We start from the raw sequence: 19,335 nt of genomic DNA on the forward strand, positions 1-19,335 counted from the left end.
GCGAACATCCTCAGAGAACCATCCACGATGACTCCAAGATCTTTTTCCTGATTTGTTGTAGCTAAATTATCCCCCATCATATTGTATGTATAGTTGGGGTTATTTTTTCCAATGTGCATTACTTTACATTTATCCAATGTAGAGTGGTTGGGTGCCCGGAGGCCCCCCCACTGCATTCTTGGGCATCTGGTGAGGAGGTTATGGAACATGGGGAGGAGCGCGGTTGGTTACACAGGGGCTATAGCAGTGGTCTGTGATCATGCTGCCTTTCCTGAACCTCAACCATACACCAGAGCATATCAGTTTATTCCTCCAGTAGCCTCACCATTGCCTCTTGCCTTCTGTCAGCAAACTGACTCCATCTATCATCTTCAGCCCGCCACTTATTATCTTCAGCCCGCCACCTGTCCTCGCGTTCATATTGTGCTTTCCTGGACTCTGACATTGTCTGCCTCCACGCATTCTGCTGTGCTCTTTCAGTGTGGGAGGACTGCATGAGCTCAGAGAACATTTCATCGCGAGTGCATTTTTTTTGCCTTCTAATCTTTGCTAGCCTCTGGGAAGGAGAAGATAGTGTGAGCATTGAAACGTTTGCAGCTGGTAGAGGGAAAAAAAAGAGAGAGTGGTAGTTAACAAAACACATTTTAGAGAACAATGGGTAGACATTTTCACAGGTGAAGCTTGCTGTTAATATTACATAGCATATGTGCTTTCGGTACAAGGTCGCATTCTGCCTCTTATTGAGGGTATGCCGGTTTGGTGTGAGAGATCACTCACGCAGGGCCGGGCAACAGAATTCGGCTTGCAGGCAGCCATGGTAAGACACAGTCTTTTGGCTTCTTTAACCTTTATAACATGTGGGAATGGTTTCAAACAGCAGTGCCCTCATTTCCCATACCAAGAAGCTGTTGGGCTGGCCATTTAAAATGGGTTGGCAATTTAAAAGGAGAGGCTGCAGTTTTCGGGTTAACGTGCAGTACAAACCTGGCTAACCCTCCACTTCCCCTCTCCCCCACAATTCTCTGGGATGATTGCTTCACCCCTCCTCCCACTGCGTGGCTAACAGTGGGGAACATTTCTGTTCAGCCACAGGCAAACAGCCCAGCAGGAACAGGCACCTCTGAATGTCCCCTTAATAAAATCAACCTATTTCAACCAAGTGACCATGAATGATATCACTCTCCTGAGGATAACACAGAGAGATAAAGAATGGATGTTATTTGAATGTCAGCAAACACCGGGACCATATACTGTGTTGTGCAATGATTCCAGATTACGTGCTACTGGCCTGGCATGGTAAAGTGCCCTACCATGGAGGACGGACTAAAGCTATCCTCCCCAGAAACCTTTTCCAAAGGCTTTGGAATTACATCCAGGAGAGCTTTATGGAGATATCCCTGGAGGATTTCCGCTCTATTCCCAGACATGTTAACAGACTTTTCCAGTAGTTGTGCTGGCTGTGAATGCCAGGGCAAATTAATCATTAAACACGTTTGTTTTTAAACCATGTATAATATTTACAAAGGTACACTCACCAGGGGTCCCTTCTCTACCTGGTGGGTCTGGGAGGCAGCTTTGGGTGGTTCAGGGGGTACTGGCTCCAGGTCCAGGGTGAGAAACAGTTCCTGACTGTCGGGGAAAATGGTTTCTCCGCTTGCTTGCTGTGAGCTATCTTCAACCTCCTCCTCCTCATCTTTCTCGTCCTCGAAACCCGCATCCCTGTTGCGCGCTACTCCATTGAGGGAGTCAAAGCACAGGATTGGGGTAGTGGTGGCTGCACCTCCTAGAATGCCATGCAGCCCATCATAGAAGTGGCATGTCTGGGGCTCTGACCCAGAGCGGCCGTTTGCCTCTCTGGTTTTTTGGTAGGCTTGCCTGAGCTGCTTAAGTTTCATGCGGCACTGCTGCGGGTCCCTGTTACAGCCTCTGTCCTTCATGCCCTTGGAGATTTTGTCAAATGTTTGGGCATTTTGTCTTTTGGAACAGAGTTCTGATAGCATGGATTCATCTCCCCATACAGTGATCAGATCCCATACCTCCCGTTCAGTCCATGCTGAAGCTCTTTTGCAATTCTGGGACTCCATCATGGTCACCTCTGCTCATGCGATCTGCATTCACCTGCAGATTGCCACGCTGGCCAAACAGGAAATGAGATTCAAAAGTTCGTGGCCTTTTCCTGTCTACCTGGCCAGTGCATCTGAATTGAGAGCGCTGTCCAGAGCGGTCACCATGGAGCACTCTGGGATAGCCCCCGGAGGCCAATACCGTCAAATTGCAACCACACTACCCCACACTACCCCAAATTCGACCTGGCAAGGTCAATTTCAGCGGTAATCCCCTCATGGGAGGAGGAGTACAGAAATTGATTTTAAGATCCCTTTAAGTCGAAAAAAATGGCTTCATCGTGTGGACAGGTGCAGAGTTAAATGGATGTAATGCTGCTAAATTCAACCTAAAGTTGTAGTGTAGACTAGGGCTAAGACTAAGAAGTGTCTCAGTTTTAGTCCAGACATGAGGGATAGCTACACGGTCTTTTTCCCCAGTATCGCTTGCAATGCCCTTCCACTCCTGCAACACTTCTGGGGCGGACGCCCTTGGTGAATAACTTCACAGTGTACCTGGTGGGTCTGCCCTTTTCCTTTTTGAATAAGGACATTCTCTGCCTCTTAGTCACCCACTTCAGTGTCAAGTCATAAAGAATCAGGACAGCCTAAAGGGGATGTAGAGAAGATTATTATCCCAATCTCCCCCAGATTCCTCCTGCCAACCTCTCAACACCAGATGGCCCAAGAACAAGAAGCTGCAGAATTGAGGCATATACTCACCTGTGACTTGAATTCCTGCCTGCCCTTGTTGTGTTCTGCCCTCCACTGCACTGTGTAACTTTGAATTTTGGTTTCGTTATTGTTTTAAAGGTTTATTTCTGGTTGCTATATAATAGATTGTATAATAATAAAAATGATTAAATATTCATAAAGAGTTGTCAGTGCATTTTAAACAGAAAATCCCTACATTTTAAATACTAGGGTTTTATAAAGTATTGAGTCACAGACAAAAGGTAAAATAAGGATTGCCACAGTGGTCCACTTTCATTGCCCATAAACAAGACTGCATTGCCCACAATTCATCCCACCCAACCCTGTCTGCAGGTTAACAGCTGGATGTACAGTTGTACATTTTCAGGCCTCAGACTCAAAGTAAGAACAGTAGGCATCCCTGGCAGCATTGCCCTGGCTGTTCTTCTGTTGGATTCCTTGTTGGCTGTTCAAACTGCTGAGCAAGTCTCTCCACCTCAGCCTCCCACCCATCATTAAGGCTTTCTCCCTTACTCTCACAGATATTGTGCAAATACAACATGGAGCTATCACCTTTCTGCAGCTTCCAACCTAGTCCACAAACAATACCACTGTCCTTTCAAATGGGCAAATGCACACTCCACTGCCATTCTGCAACTACTGAGGCATAGGCACTGTCTTTATGAGTGGCCAGGGGGTGCTTGACCCCCACTCTGCCCCAGGCCCCACTCTGTCCCTTCCCCCAAACCCCATCCCACTCCTGCTCTGCCCCCTCCCCGAGTGCTCTCGCTCCTCTTGCACGCCGCTAAACAGCTGATCTGCTGTGGGCAGGAGGTGCTGAGGGGTGGCGGGAGCAGCTGATTAGCGGTGCTGCCAGTGGGCGCTGAGCAACCACTATTTTTTTCTGTGGGTGCTCCAGCCACGGAGCAGACATGGAATCGGAGCCTATGTACTGATGTGTCTATGACTGTATGTGATAAAAGTTTCTTCCTTCTGTACAAGTGGCCTGTGAATAGCTTCATTAACCAGGGTGCCAGAGGATAAACCAGGTCTCCCAGGATAATTGGAGTAGTCTCCACACGATTCATGTCCATAGTGATCCTGGGGGCAAACAGTCCTTTATTCATGAAGGTAAATAAAGCTGACTTCCAAAAGATCCTATCATTGTGGACCCTTCCAGACTCTGCATTTATGTTTGTAAACCTGTCTCCATGGTCAACCAGGCCTTGGAACACCATAGAGGAATATCTCCTTTTATTTATAAATTCTGAGCCCGGGACTGTGTGTGTGGAGGGAATACACAAATAATAGGCACATGGGTCTCATCAGTTACCCCAATACTATGTGGGAACCCCATATATGCAAAGTCATCAATAATCTCTTGAGCATTACCAAGCTTTATAACCTGTGGAACAGTACTTTATTCAGGGCATCACATACCTGCATGACAATGGCCCCAACAGTCGATCTCCCTATGCCAAATTGGTTGGCTATAGACGGTAATATTTGGAGGTGACCAGCTTCAAGGTGTCAGTGGTGACTTGCTTCTCCATGAATATGGGATGCAGCATGTTGGTAAGCTGCTGTTGCAGCTCCAGGGCTAGTTCAGCACATATTCCAAAAAAGGTTGCCTTCCCCATCCTGAAATTCTCTTGCCACTGCAGGTCATCTCAGGTCTGCCAAACAATCCGTTTCCACCAATTGACACTGGTTTTCTGAGCCCAGAAACAATACTGCATGTTGTGAAGCTGCTCCAGGAACAGCTCCTGTAGTAGCAGTTGCTTGGTGTCATCCTCATCTTCCTTGTCCTGCTTATGGAATTATTTTAAAATTTGAACCTGCCTGGCTTCCCCCATGCCTCCTACAGTGCACAGCGAGAAAAATCCCAGAATGCATGCTGCTCAACAAAGTACCCTCTGAGAATGCCATGCACTTTGTATGCTGCAAACTGCTGCCAGATATGCAATGATGAGAATTGAAAGAGAATCCAGCCATCCTGTGTGCATGCTATTCGTGTAGCTTGCATATTGTGTGTTAAGTAATGTGCACCAAATCAATCTGGTTTAAACCCTCTGTGTAGAAAGCCTTAGTGAACTCCATATCTTATAATATTTGTATACCACCATGGTATCTGAATTTGCTTTCTTTGAAGCACTATGGAAACTGTATATTTGGTGGAGACTAATTGTGAGTGCTTGAACGAAGTGGGGAGTATAAACAACGTTGGGAAAGTCTGTCGTTTTGTGAATGGAACCTTATAGGCATGATCCCATGCACTATGTGGCAAGGCCTCTATATCCTGCAGCACTTGTGGTGCAACAGACTCAAAATTCTGTGGCAACTTCAGGTAAATTTTTAAAATGGAAGTTTTTATTGAGTTAAATATGAAAATGAACAATGTAGTTAGTATAATATTCCTTGTGCTAATGAATTTGATAGACAATTCATTTCACTTTGTCCCTCCACTTGCACTGTTCTGCAAAATTGTGTCCTGATTCATAGCAGAAATTGTCTTGGGGAAGTTGAAGGTTTTGGTAGCTGGATAGGGAGCATTTGGAACCTGCAGAGGCAGGAGAGGCAGTTGTACATTGTAGGGGGTGTAAACACGTTAGTTGGAATTGTTACTAAAACTATTAGCAGTGAAATACTAAACAATGTTGACATTTAAATTGTCATCTTAGGTTTCATAGTTAATTTCATATGAATGAGGCAATTCACGCCTCTCAGCTGTGCTGGTTTACATTTTAAAATTGTTTTGTATTTTTTTTCAACCTTAAACACTAAGAACTTAATGTTTCAAGAATGAAAACTGATATGATGCACAGTTCCATGCATGTGGTGGGCTCTATAGAAAATTCTGCAGTCATGGAATACATAGGGCATAGCTTATGAACACTCAGTTTACTGTCCTTTGCCTCCACCTTAAGAATTAGGTCAGGTCTACACTAGGAGCGCTTTAACAGTATCGCTATGCTTGTATACTGTCATGGCAAGATGTTCCTAGTGTGGACACAGCTTTTACTGGCTGTCAGGGTTCCTTCCCCACTCTGAACTCTAGGGTATAGATGTGGGGACCCGCATGAAAGTCCCCTAAACTTATTTCTACCAGCTTAGGTTAAAACCTGGTATACTTCCACCTCCAAGTGATTTAACAAGAAACAGGGAAAGGGTCACTTGGAGTTCTTCTTACCCAAAAATATCTCCCAAGCCCTTGCACTCCCTTTCCTGAGGAGGCTTGAGAATAATATCCTAACCAATTGGTTACAAAGTGATCAAAGACCCAAACCCCTGAGTCTTTGGACAATGGAAAAATCTGTCAGGTTTTTAAAAGAAGGATTTTATTAAAAAGAAAAGGTAAAAATCATCTCTGTAAAATCAGGATGGAAAATAACTTTACAGAGTAATCAGATTCAAAGAGCCCAGAGGAACCCCCTCTAGCCTTAGTTTCAAAGTTACAGTAAAACAGGGATAAACCTCCCTCTAGCAAAGGGAACATTCACAAGTTGAGAAAACAAAGATAAACTAATATGCCTTGCTTGGCTGTTATTTACAAGTTTGAAATATGAGAGACTTGTTCAGAACGATTTGGAGAACATGGATTGATGTCCGGTCCCTCTTAGTCAAGAGCGAACACCCCCAAAACAAAGAGCACAAACAAAAGCCTTCCCCCCACCAGATCTGAAAGTATCTTGTCCCCTTATTGGTCCTTTGGGTCAGGTGTCAGCCAGGTTACCTAAGCTTCCTAACACTTTACAGGTAAAAGGATTCTGGTGCCTCTGGCCAGGAGGGATTTTATAGTATTGTATACAGGAGGGTTGCTACCCTTCCCTTTATAGTTATGACATTGGCAAAATTGAAAATTTTGTGGGATAGCTTATTCCAGGTCCCCTGAGCAAAATAATCTATACTGGCCAAAGTAACACTCCTGGTTGACACAGCTATGCCAGCAAAAATTTGTATGTAGTCCTGGCCCTAGTGTACACATCACTTACAGTGACAAAACGTGTTTTTGCCAGTATAGCTTATACTGATTCTGTGAATGAAATAATGCTGGTATAACTGTGTCCACACTAGGGTTTTTGCCAGCATAAAAATGTTGCCAAGAAAAGCCCAACACCCATAACTGACATTACTACATCTGCAAAAGTTTCTAGTGTAAACCTGGCCTTAGTGTTACCTCACACCTTAGTTCCTTCTGGGTCTTAATTTCATTCTCCAACTGTACTTCCCACCAGGTGAACATCAGATGGAGTTGCTTGACTACGTAGCAGCCAAATTCCATGAAGAAGCTGGAATCTTCAAGCTATTGGTATAAGCCTTTTGGTCATTTTACTCTTCTGCATCAGCTTAATGCTTTCAGGATAATTTTCTCTTTTGCTCCTTTTTCTTTCACTACTTTTATTTTATTTTGTATCTTTACCATGCAGATCATTGACTCCATAATGGCGCTCTTCCGTGTAGATTTCAGTGGCCGTGGGGAGCTGGCTGAACGGCAACAGAAACTTGCTCAGATGCTATCAAGGCTCCAGAAAATCTCAGAAGGTAGGGGGGGCCTTGCAGGAAAAGTGAAAAATGAATTGGAACTACTGCGAAAAGGCAGTTGTTGGTAACCCAGCATTACCACATGGTAGCCCCAATGAATTTAATGGTAGACGTTCCCCAGTGAATGTTTCCTTGCCTTACACAACCACCACAGCCACAACCTACTAACAAAAATGTGATACAAAAATGTGTTAGAAGTCATGTGACTTCAGTTTGACTAATTGGCCTCTAGGATTCTTCAACATTCTGAAGCGTCTCAGAATTATTCTTATATGTATTTCAGTAGCACGTAGAAGCCCCAGTTGAGAGAATTGGGACATTGTTCAAACATAGTAAGAGAGAGTTCCTGCCTTGAAGAATTTACAGTCTTAATAGACAAGAAAGACAAATGGTGGAAGGAAAAACAGAAGCAGAAGGGGTAAAGTGAGTTACTCGTTGTCACAGTCTACCAGCAATATTGGAATGTTGTGATAGTTTATTACTGGCTGAGTAGGAAGTTACATTTTCCTCCATTTTTTGAATGTTTCACTACAACTGGTGAAGGTAGTGGCAGAGGTTCTTTCTATACAATAAATTTTTAAAAGTTAACCATTTAAAAAAAAAAGGCTTCTAGGATGGGTTTTCCAAAGGAGCTCAGTGCTGGCCTAACTCTGCTCCCACTAAGTTCAAATGGAAGAACAATTAAGCCAGCTCTGATCGCTTTTAAAAATTCCATCCCTAATTAGTCTAGGTCATCAGAAAGATAGGCAGGAGTGCTGGACCTGTCAGTCAGAAACTGTCTCCCTTGTGCCACTCATGAGATAATATACATGAATTCTAGTTTGATATATTCCCCTTTCTTTAGGTCTTTATATTGTTTTTTATTGCAGAATACAATGTGGCTGTGTTTGTGACCAATCAGATGACTGCTGATCCAGGAGCAACTATGACGTAAGCCACTTGCTCTTCTCTTTTTTTTTTTTTAAACTTCTCCTCTTGCATTAAATGCTTAACAGATATGGGAAATGGAGTTTTGTCAGGAAGGGCAAGCACAGGTATGAAGATGCACCCTACATCTTTAAACAGGTTTACTACTAGGCTGTGATTTGTTGAGGCCATGTCTACACTAGCAAGCTTACAGCGGCACAGTTGTATCAACTGCACTGCTGTAAGATTGCTTGTGTAGTAGCTCTATGCTGATGGGAGAGAGCTCTCCTGTCAACATAATGAAACCACCTCAATAAGCACTGGTAGGTATGCCAGTGGGAGAAGATCTTTCTCTGACATAGCGCTGTGCATGCTACCACTTACGCCAGTGAAACTTATGTCGCTCAGGGATGTGTGTTTAACACCTCTGAGCAACATAACATTTTGCTGACATAAGTGGTAGTATAAGCATGACCTGAGAGATACTGGCTGCATCGATCACAAGACACTTTAAGATTGGGCATGAATGCACTCTTCAATTAACATAACTGTTAGGTGAGTTGTCAGAAGCTACCCATCTAAGACAAAAGATGGGTGTGGAACATGCCCAGAAGTGCAGACTGATTGTGAGCATAGGGGTTTTACTAAGTATCGCTTAGTGTATGTGGGTGTGGGGGTTGGAAACAAGGTGGGTGAGGTAATATCTTTCATTGGACCAACTTCTGTTGGTGAGAGAGACAAACTTTTGAACTTACACAAGAGCTCTTTGTCAGGTCTGGGAAATGTACTCGGGATCACACAGCTAAATACAAAGACAAATATCATAAATCCAGTGCCTCTATTCAATTCATGATTTTTAGTATCCAGTAAAGTTATGAATTGAAGCTCCCAGGCTCGTCTTTTGAAGGTGTTGTGCAAGTTTCCTTTGAGGATGAGGACTGATAGTTCAGACATAGAGTGATCACTTTGTGAAAAGTGTTCACCCACAGGTGATAGGCTATTTTTGTCTTTTATCATTTTTCTGTGTGAGTTCATTCAAGAGTGTAGTGATCGTCTGGTTTCACACACACAGTTGTTATTGAGGCATTTAGTGCACTGGATGAGATACACCATAAATTGTGATAAGCATGTGTAGGACACATGTATCTTGAAAGCTGTGTTGTGGGAGGTCATTATAGCAGTGGATATATGTCTTCAGATTTTGCATCTGTTGTTCTGGCAGGGTCTGGTGCTGCTTTGAGTTGGTGTGTCCTGGTCTGTGGGGAGTTTGCTTCTGAAGATGAGCTTGGAGAGGTTGGAGGTGTTATAGAATATCAGGGTTGGAAGGGACCTCAGGAGGTCATCTAGTGTTGTTTGAAGGCCAGAAGAGCGGGTCCAGTAAAGATTTCTTTCAAGATAGGGTCCCCATCGAGTATGGCTGTTGTAGTTTGATGATACTCTGTATGGTTTCCAGAGTGGGATGGTAGGTGACTGTTACCTGAAATTGGACCAGCTAGTAAGCTTAGGGAGGACTAATGACCCACCAGAGTTTGGCAGAAAGCAGCATGTTTATTATACTGATAGCTAAGCTCAAAAGAAGGGGGGAGGAGGGGTCACACTTACACTCACATACTCACGCTCCCAGGACAGGCACAGCACTAGAGATGTCAGGATCCTTCAAGGTAAGTGTCCCACAGTGCAACGATGGATGGTGCGATGAAGGTAAGTCTTCCCAAGGCACGATGGAATGCAACGCGGTGAACCACTAGCCACGTGTTCTGGGCGAAGGGCCTTTGCAGGAGGTACAATCTTGTGAGTGCACTGCTGAGCACATGGCCCCTTCCCCTCTTAAGGACCTGCTCCTCATGACCTGCGACTAGAGATGACTTGGCCATGTCTGGTTGGTCACACTCCACCTCGGACAGTGTCCATGCAGTGTCCATGCATTGGGTGTGTGAGCGCTGCCTAATTAGAGTCCCAGACACCTTGTCTACCTGGGAGCTCTTCTGATCTTCCAGCTGTTCAAGCAATTCATTCCACAAGCATTCTAGGAGGGAAGAGGAGGGGGAAAGCCACTTCACAGATATTCAGTGAGGGAGAGGAGACGAAAGGGCGGGGAGAACGTGTAACAGACTAGCGGGGTGGTCACCCCGCTCCAGCCCTGAAGGGGTTAAAGCAGCCCTGGAGAGGGCTGTGGCAGGTGAAAAGCTAGGCTGATTGGGAAAGCAGTCACAGCTGTAGCCAGTACAATCAGGGCCCAGCAGGCCATTATAGGGGGCAGTGGGCCAGAAGGACCCAAATGCACACTCTCTCTAGCTCCCTAGAGAGAAGGACCTGGCTGCCTAGGAAGCTGAGGGTACCTAGGGTGAAGCAGTGCTGGGGAAGGGCAGAGGAAGTTTGGGAGCTCCAGCCTAGCAAAGCCCCAGGCTGCAGGCTGAGTTAAGGGCTCACAAAAGGGTACTAGGGCTGCAGAGAGGCAGCCCAGGAATAGGCAGAGGCAGCTGGTCCAACCTCCCTTGCTGATGATGAGTGGTTTACAGACTGGCGTCTGCCCCAGTGAGTGGGGGCTAAATGGAGACTGGCAATAGCCACTGAGGCAAGGTGGGAATAAGGGGTTAGGGGTTCCCCTGGGAGGGGAGACCCAGAGTGAGGGGTACTGTGGTGGGCAGAACCCCCTGGGCAAAGGGCACTGGGGTCTGGGAAGGACATGGGGCCAGTGGCAGGCGAGACACCAGCCTGCAGAGGGCGCTCCAGGCTGGAAGAGCTAATTCCTGAGACAACCAGCAGGAGGTGCCATGCCGGTAAGTCATCGCACCACCACACAGACCTTTTGAACATACAGGTTATACAGAGCATACAGATCTCTGCTGCTCCTACAACACGTTGTGGGGAGTGTTGATCATTACAGCAGTGGATATATGTCTGCAGGTTTTGCATCTGTTGTTCTGGCAGGGTCTGGTGCTGCTTTGAGTTGGTGTATCCTAATCTGTGGGGAGTTTTTGCTTCTGATGATGAGTTTGGAGAGGTTGAAGGTGTTGTTTGGAGGCCAGAAGAGGAGGTCCAGTAAAGATTTCTTTCAGGATAGGGTCCCCATCGAGTATGGTTGTTGTAGTTTGATGATACTCTGTATGGTTTCCAGTATGGAATGGTAGGTGACAACTAGAAGTGTGTAGTCAGAGAGGATTTTATTTCTGTACTGAAGCAGATTTTCTTGGGGTAGTTGAATGGCCAGTTCCATGATTCAATCTACTTCTCTGGTGGAGTGTCCTTGTTTTGGTGTAGGTGGTTTTGAGTATGCTAATGTGTATATCCCGGACATTCTCCTCAGAGCATATTCTGTGGTATCTGACTGCCTGGCTAAAGATAACAGGTTTCTTGGTATGTTTGGGGTGGTTACAGGATCTATGAAGATAAGTGTGGTGATCCATGGCTTTCTTGTATATAGCTGTCTGTAGGGTTCCATTGTTGAAGCTGGTCATGGTGTCCAGCAAGTTGATGCTAGTGGGGGAGTGTTCCAGAGAGAGTTTAATGGACAGGTGGTGGTTGTTGAAGTTGTCGTGGAAATCTGTGAGGGAATTTAAATTGTGTGTCCAGAGGATGAAAATATCATCGATTTATGTCAGGTATATCATTAGTTTTGTGGTGCATTTGTCTATAAATTCTTCAACATGGCCTATGAAGAGGTTGGTGTATTGGGAGCCATCCTAGTTGCCATGGTTTGGACAAAGTATTTGCTGTTAAGTATAAATGATTATGGGTGAGGTGTTTGGGGTGGATATCTGAGGGTTGTCCATTGTCTTGTAAATATTTGAGTCAGATAGCTATGTGAGGGAGGCAGAACATTCAGCAACTGAGAACAGAGAAGAACTGAGAGAGAGGCAGAGGCAAAAAGCAAGAAATTGAAGCAGTAGCCTGTAAGCACTGTATACGAACCTGGAAAAAAGCTAGAGAGAGAGCTTTTAGGTTTGGTGTTGGCTAAGGAGGCTTGTGGATGTAAGCTAAGAAAGTGCTCCATTTGTTCTTTGTCCAGCATTTGGAGAAGCAGGATTTTGTATGTTACTTGTAAATTAAAGAAAATACCAGATGCCATCAATTTCTACTTCCAACTGAAAAAGCAGCAGAGAATCCTGTGGCACCTTATATAGACTAACAGACATTTTGGAGTGTGAGCTTTCGTGGGTGAATACCCGCTTTGTCAGACGCAGGTAGTGGAAATTTCCAGGGGTAGGCTTTAATATGTAGCAGCAAGCTTAGAGTACGAGGTTAGTTCAATCAGGGAGATGGGCCCTGTTAGCATAGAGGTGTGAAAACTAAGGAAGGAGAACTGGTTCTGTATTGGCAAGCATTACAGTCTTTGTTAGTCCAGAGCTGATGGTTGTCAATTTGCAAATGAACTGAAGTCAGCAGTTTTCTTTGATAGTCGGGGCTTGAAGTTTTTGCTGCAGGATGGCCCACCTTAAGGTCTGCTTATATGTGTGGCCAGGGAGGTTGTATTCAATTCAATAACATTGAATCTTCGCCGAAGCTGCAAGGCAGAAATCGTGGAAAAACAACACCGCTTTGCTCACTAACCTAAGTCATTGCAGAACGCATGCCATCACACGCCAGAAACCAACCCTGACATTATCATCAGAGGCCTGATAAAGGAGGTGCTGTTGTCATCATGAACAGGTGCTGTACTACCAAAAGGAGGCCGCCAGACAACATCTCCATACTAAAATTCTAACAGGCACTTCCCTCAGAGCCCACTGAGGTAATACAAACTGAAGCTCACCATCTAACTCAGACACTCCCTACACTAACCGGAACAATCAGCAATACCCTTAGAGCACGACCAGGTATTCTATCTACTACCCAGATCACAAAACCCGCAAATCCCTGGACGCGCCCATCAATCGATCAGCGATTGCACTCTCACTGAAGTTGGAATGTGGACTTCTATCAGACTATGCCGAACCAGCATCCCAGCTATCGTCCGTGACACCTGCTGATTTCGAGGAAACTACAATGCATTGGTCACCTCCCAAAACACCATCCTAGCCCACATGGATGTAGAGGCCTCTACACAAAATCCCACACCACAGATGGAATACAAGGCCGTCAGGAACATATTCCTCTGATGATGCCACAGCACAACTGGCTTGCTGAGCTTCTGTGCCTTTATATCCACACAAACTATATTTCAAGTTTGATGACAATAATATACATCTCATATTCAGTGCACTGTATGGGCTCCGATGGCCAACAATATGCAATTTTATGGCTGACCTGGAACAACGCTTCCTCAGCTCTCGTCCACTCCAGCCGCTTCTCTACCTACGCTACATTGATGACATTTCATCATCTGACCAGGGTGAAGGAGACTCTAAAAAATTCCACTACGATTTCAACAACTTCACCCCACCATCACCTCGCCAGTGATCCCTAATACTAACAGGAGGTCCACTTTCTAAGACACCACGGTTGCAAATAGTGATGGTCACATTTAACACCACCCTATATTCCAAAACCGCTACCGACCGCTATGCCTACCTTTCAATGCCTCCAGCTTCCATCCGGGCACATCACACGATCCATTGTTTCTACAGCCAACAGCTGACTGGATACCACCGCATTCTCTTAACCCCATCAGACAGAGACCAACACTACAAAATCTCACCCAAGCAATTCTCAAAACTACAATACCGACGAGTAGAATTAGGAAACAGATCAACAGAAGCCAGACGTGTACTCAGAAGCCTCCTACTACAAGACAAACCCAAGAAAGAAATCCACAGGACTCCACTGCCATCACATACGCCAGCCTAAACCTCTCAACGATCATCAGGGATACTACAAACCCATCCTGGACAATGATTCCCACACTTTCATCAGGTCTTGGGTGGCAGGCCAATCCTTGCCAACAGAAACCCCCACTGAAACCTATTCTCACCCACAACATGCAACCATTACCATGTAAACTCTACTCTCAGGACCAATCATGCAACAAACCTCTAGATACCAATCTGCCCACATACTCGCTACCAGCGACACATCACAGGACATAACGCAGAATCAGCCACACCATCACGGTTCATTCACCTGCACGTTCACCAATGTAATAATACCCTATATATTCAGAAGCCCCTCTGCCTATTACTTGGCCAAAGACATCACTACGGAAAAGGATTAAATGGCAACAAGATCCAGATATCAGGAATGGCAATATACAAAACCTGTAGGAGAGCACTTCACTCCCTCTGGCACATTATAGCAGACTTAACGTGCCATCTGCAGCAAAAAACCTTCAGGAATCAGACTTCAAAGAGGAAACTGCTGAAGTTCAGTCATTGCAATTGACACCATGCAGCTCTGGACTAAACAAAGAACTTTGAATGCTTGCCAACTACAAAACCAGTTTTCTCCTTGTTTCACCCCTACTGCTAGAGACAGGCCCCATCAACCTCCCTGAATTGGAACACCTCGTTATCTCTAGCTTGCTTGCTTAGCATATTGATTTTACCTACCCCTGAATTCACTACCTCCACGTCTGGACGATAAGCGGGTAATTCACCACGAAAGCCACGCTCCATAACGGTCTTGTTAGTCTATAAGGTGCCACAGAATTCTCTGCTGCTTTTACAGATCCAGACTAACACGGCTACCCCTCTGATACCTTACTTCCAACTGAGACAACCCCAGGCCCTGAACTTTGACTAGCCACTCAGGTCAAAAAGGGTCAACAGATCATTCACAAATTACACTCATGGGTTTCTCTGAGTCTTTAAATTCTTTTCCTTTCATTGTCCATGCCCTGTCTGTCATGATGGCCACTTTCACCATGGGTTGAACTTAGAAAACATATCACAAGAAATGTTGAAAATTTTGAGCAGAATTGTTGTGGAACCAGTTTAGGTGTAAAGATTAAGGGTGGGATTTCTTAAAACATTCAGTGTTGGCCTAACTTTGCGCCTGTTGCAGTCCATGTGAGCAGAGTTCAGCCAACATTAAGCACTTTTGAAAACCACACCTAAGAGCATAAATGTAGTAAAAACTTAGACCTGGTCCACACTAGGAAATTAGGCTGGTATAATTACGTTGCCCCAGGGTTGTGAAAAATTCACATCCTTGAGCTATGCAGTTAAATTGATGTAACCTTGGTGTACACAGTACTAGATCAATGGGAGAATTCTCCTGTCTTACGGAGCTGGAATACCTATGCCAACAGGAGAACCTTCTCTGTTGGCATAGGAAGTGTCTTCAGTGAAGCACTACAGTGGAGCAACTGCTGTGGTGTAGCTGTGCCACTGGATTGTTTTAAGTATAGACAACCCTTTAGCTAAATCCTCTTGTTACACATCCATTCATCTGAGATAATCACGCCTTGTGTGACGATTTGTCATGATTGTTAGCCTATGGAATTCACCAAGAGAAATTTAATAATTATTTTTTGTTAATTTAGTTTTCAGGCAGACCCTAAGAAGCCCATTGGCGGCCACATCCTTGCTCATGCTTCAACCACAAGGATTAGTTTGCGGAAAGGAAGGGGGGAGTTGCGTATTGCCAAGATATATGACAGGTAAACACCTCTCTTTTGTGGGACAGGAGCAGGAGCGCTGCCAGCTTTTTTGGTGCCCTTGGCGGCGGAAGGTCCCACCCCCGGAAATGGTGTCCCCGAGAGAGGCAGCGGAAGGTCCCGCCCCCAAAATACCGCCGACAACGAGGGCGACCGAAGATACGGCCGCCACGGTTGCCACACCCCAAATGTTAGCGTCGCCTAATGGGTTGTGCCGGCCTTGGACAGGAACTATGTTTGGTTCTGCCACATCACATAAAAAAAAATTAGAAACCACTCCAGACAGGAAATCTAAACAAAAATATATGCAATTGTGTGTGCAACTCATTCCAGTCTTTATTTTTGAAACATTTAAAAGAAAATTAAGTGGGGAATGGACTTGCTCTTTATCCTCTGCTCAGGGGTGGATTTCGAACTTTTTGGTAATAAATCCTGATGGACAATTTCTATAATTTACAACTAAGAATATGAGCTCTGAGGTTGTAATAAGCCTCCGGTCCCAAATCTGGACCTTAGCGTCCAAAATCTGGGTGCTCAGCATGAACCTCCCCCAAGCTTATTATCAGGTTGGATCTGATCTCGCTGCCACCAATCAGGATTCGGAGTACCTGATCAACTCTCCCGGGTCTCCCCAATCCTTTCCCTGGGGGGACCCCCAAGACCCAGAAGCTCTGAGTCTACCGGCAAGGGAAATCCTCCACTTCCCTTCCCCCTCCCTCTCCCACCCAGACTTTCCTCTCTGGGCTAACCTGAGAGAGCTGATGCAATCTCTTTACATCACAATACCATTACCAAGAAGCATGTCTCCTTATTCCACAAAGAGACAAACCCCAACAACAAGGAAACAGAGATGATCCTATCTCTCTGTTCCCTCCCACCAACTCCGTGGTGCTGGCCGAGCCTACCCTCCGTAGATCTACACAAGAGAATCTTCCCTTGCCTCCTAATCTACCCAGAGAGAAACTCAAACAAGTCTTAAAGAAACTAAAAATCTGGTTTCCTGATTGGTCCTCTGGTCAGGTGTTTGGTTCCCTTTGTTAACCCTTTACAGGTAAAAGAAACATTAACCCTTAGCTATCTATTTATGACAGAGGTATTCTACCTAGTTTGAATTGATAAAATCTTGGCTATTGCATCATGACTACATTTTACACAGAGAACAGCCATTTTCTTGCTTCTTTCTTTTCCCAGCCCTGAGATGCCTGAAAATGAAGCTACATTTGCAATAACTGCTGGAGGGATTGGGGATGCCAAAGAGTAGATGGAAAACTGGTGCAAATCTCCATTTGAAAACAGCCCATGCACCTCAGATGAAACCATGGTATCCAAGGTCTGACTCCTTGGTTACTTAGTGTTTTTCATACACAATTTGGAAAGTTTAAAATTAGAAGAATGCCGGGAAGAGCTTTTTAGGTATCATATTTCAATAATCTTAACAGTTCCTGGTTCACCTTAGTGCTATTTTAAAATGATCTTTCAAGCAGCCAGAAGTTGAAAAAGCACAGAAATGTGACTTATTCAAGGAATACTTTCCTAGTGGTTCAGGAGAAGCAAAGCCGTTTTGTCACATGGGCTTAATGTGCACTTTTTATAGTTTCTTGGGAAAGGAATGTCTTTGGAATAGAATATATTGGCATGGAATGGAACAGCATTGAAACACAGTTTTTAAAAAATAATGAGTAACTAACAGACAGAGGGAAAGTGCAGTGAAAGAGAGAGAAGAATGGGTGAACTTTCTAATGTTTCATTGACAGTAGAGGAATGATAGTTGCTTGAAAAGATTTTTAGAAATCTTGATTCGATTATTTATTTGTTTTTAAAGTGCCTGTATTTTTGTTCTGGAATATTTAAAGCTGTTGTCTATTTTTTATATCTAGGAAAAATGCTAAATTAAAACATCTCTCTTTATGCTTGTGTGCAGTACAGCCAACACATAGTTTGAGTGAGATCCTGGTTCTGTGAGTAGTCTCACAGATTTTGTTGTGAGAATTTGCATGAGTAAACTAATGAGATATAGCCCAACATTATAATGCTTCAAATATTTTTTAAAAAATAAAGAAACACTATATGTTTAACACTTTTTGGGGGGGGGGGGGTGGGGGGATTCTTCAATTTTTCGTTTTACTTCAGCTGTTATCTATGAGGGTCCCAGGCTGCAGAGATCCTCCCTGCAACTAAGGAGAGCCGGATGGGATGGGACTAACTGGTGCCTGACAACGCTATTAAGATTGGTCAATGCGACAAAAGCAACATAGTACACTCCCTTCTTCTCTACTTGCTCTAAGCCAGTGGTTTCCAAACTTGTTCAGAGTAAAGAACATTTTAATAAGCAACATTATCTTGTGGACCATCTCTCTTCCCATTCACAATCACATAATATCCCTGTGGCAATAACAGCAATTGCTCTCTCAGAAAATATTAGGAAGGTGTATATTTTTTACCGTTTTTCAATACAGTACAAAGAAGAGACTCAGCACCAGGTGACGAGTTAGTGATAATAAATTTCATGAAACACAAGATAGAAGACTTCATGGAGCCTATGAGACACTACCTTGAGCAAAAAGCTGCAGAGAGTCCACAGTCTCATGGATGGCCCACAAAGAACACACATCAACACATTATTTTAAGAGGAAATTGATGAAATATGATATGACCTTCTCCCTCCCCTTGGCTTGCATTCTCTTCCTCCCTCCCCTCCTACTACTCTCTCCTGCTTCTTCCCTGTGAGGGATGCTTAAGTTTCTTGTTCACTTTCCTCCACTAACTTCTCCACTTGCTCTAGTGATTGCATCCAGTCACATTTTCTGATCTCCCTCATGCCCATACTAATCTCCACCCTTACTCTTAACTTCTTGCTCTCCTCTGGCTTTTTCCTCTCACAATACTAACATGCTTTAGTCTCTTCCATCTTCAACAAACCCACCCTTGACCCAACTTACCTCTCCAACTACTGCCCCATTTCACTCTTGTGACCCAGTGTGCCTAGGCTAGCCCTCACCTAAAATGCCAAGATCAGGGCAGGCTGCAAAAAGGAGAGCAGATTCTCCCAAAATTGGTGGTTAACAATGAAGTTAGACACACCAACCAGTCACAAATTGTGCTCCTGATCCCCTATACTGGTTATCAAGAAGCTGAAAAAAGAAATCACACAGCCCCCTTTATTGCATTCCAGTTATCTGGCTCCCAATTAGCACATAGGTCCAGTAAGGTAAGGAGTTATTTAAAAACTCTGCTCACTATACAAAATGTTCTTCTGAACCCCACAGTCAATATTAGTTTGGATCTTACCCAAAATACCACGCTGCCAGCCAATCTTTTAGTATCTAAAACTAAAGGTTTATTAGAAAAGAAAAGGAAAGAACAAGAAGAGAGTTGTTAAATGGTAAAGCAATCAGATAGATATATGTCTCCAGATCTATATATCCATTTCTTAGCAGTATTGGTGAGTTTGCTGGGTTGAAAATCCCTTTGGAACACATCCAAAGCTTGGATGGGTCATACAGTCCTTTGTTCAGAGCTTCAGTTTGTAGAGAAGTTACTCCAGAGGATAGAAGCAGG

General features: G+C 44.4%; 1 protein-coding gene across 1 annotated transcript in view; it reads left to right on the forward strand.

The window, feature by feature from the left end:
• Positions 1-17,840, forward strand: part of DMC1 (DNA meiotic recombinase 1) — a 58,228-nt gene extending 40,388 nt beyond the window's left edge. Inside the window, exons 10-14 of the mRNA XM_075061548.1 lie at positions 7,031-7,104; positions 7,223-7,337; positions 8,207-8,267; positions 15,664-15,780; positions 16,969-17,840. Of these exons, the coding sequence (XP_074917649.1) occupies positions 7,031-7,104; positions 7,223-7,337; positions 8,207-8,267; positions 15,664-15,780; positions 16,969-17,038 (437 nt within the window). The 3' untranslated portion in view covers positions 17,039-17,840. The remainder of the gene's footprint in view (positions 1-7,030; positions 7,105-7,222; positions 7,338-8,206; positions 8,268-15,663; positions 15,781-16,968) is intronic.
• The last annotated feature ends 1,495 nt before the right edge of the window (positions 17,841-19,335 follow it).

Source organism: Chelonoidis abingdonii, chromosome 1 (genome assembly GCF_003597395.2).
Source record: "Chelonoidis abingdonii isolate Lonesome George chromosome 1, CheloAbing_2.0, whole genome shotgun sequence".
Lineage (NCBI taxonomy): Eukaryota > Metazoa > Chordata > Testudines > Testudinidae > Chelonoidis > Chelonoidis abingdonii.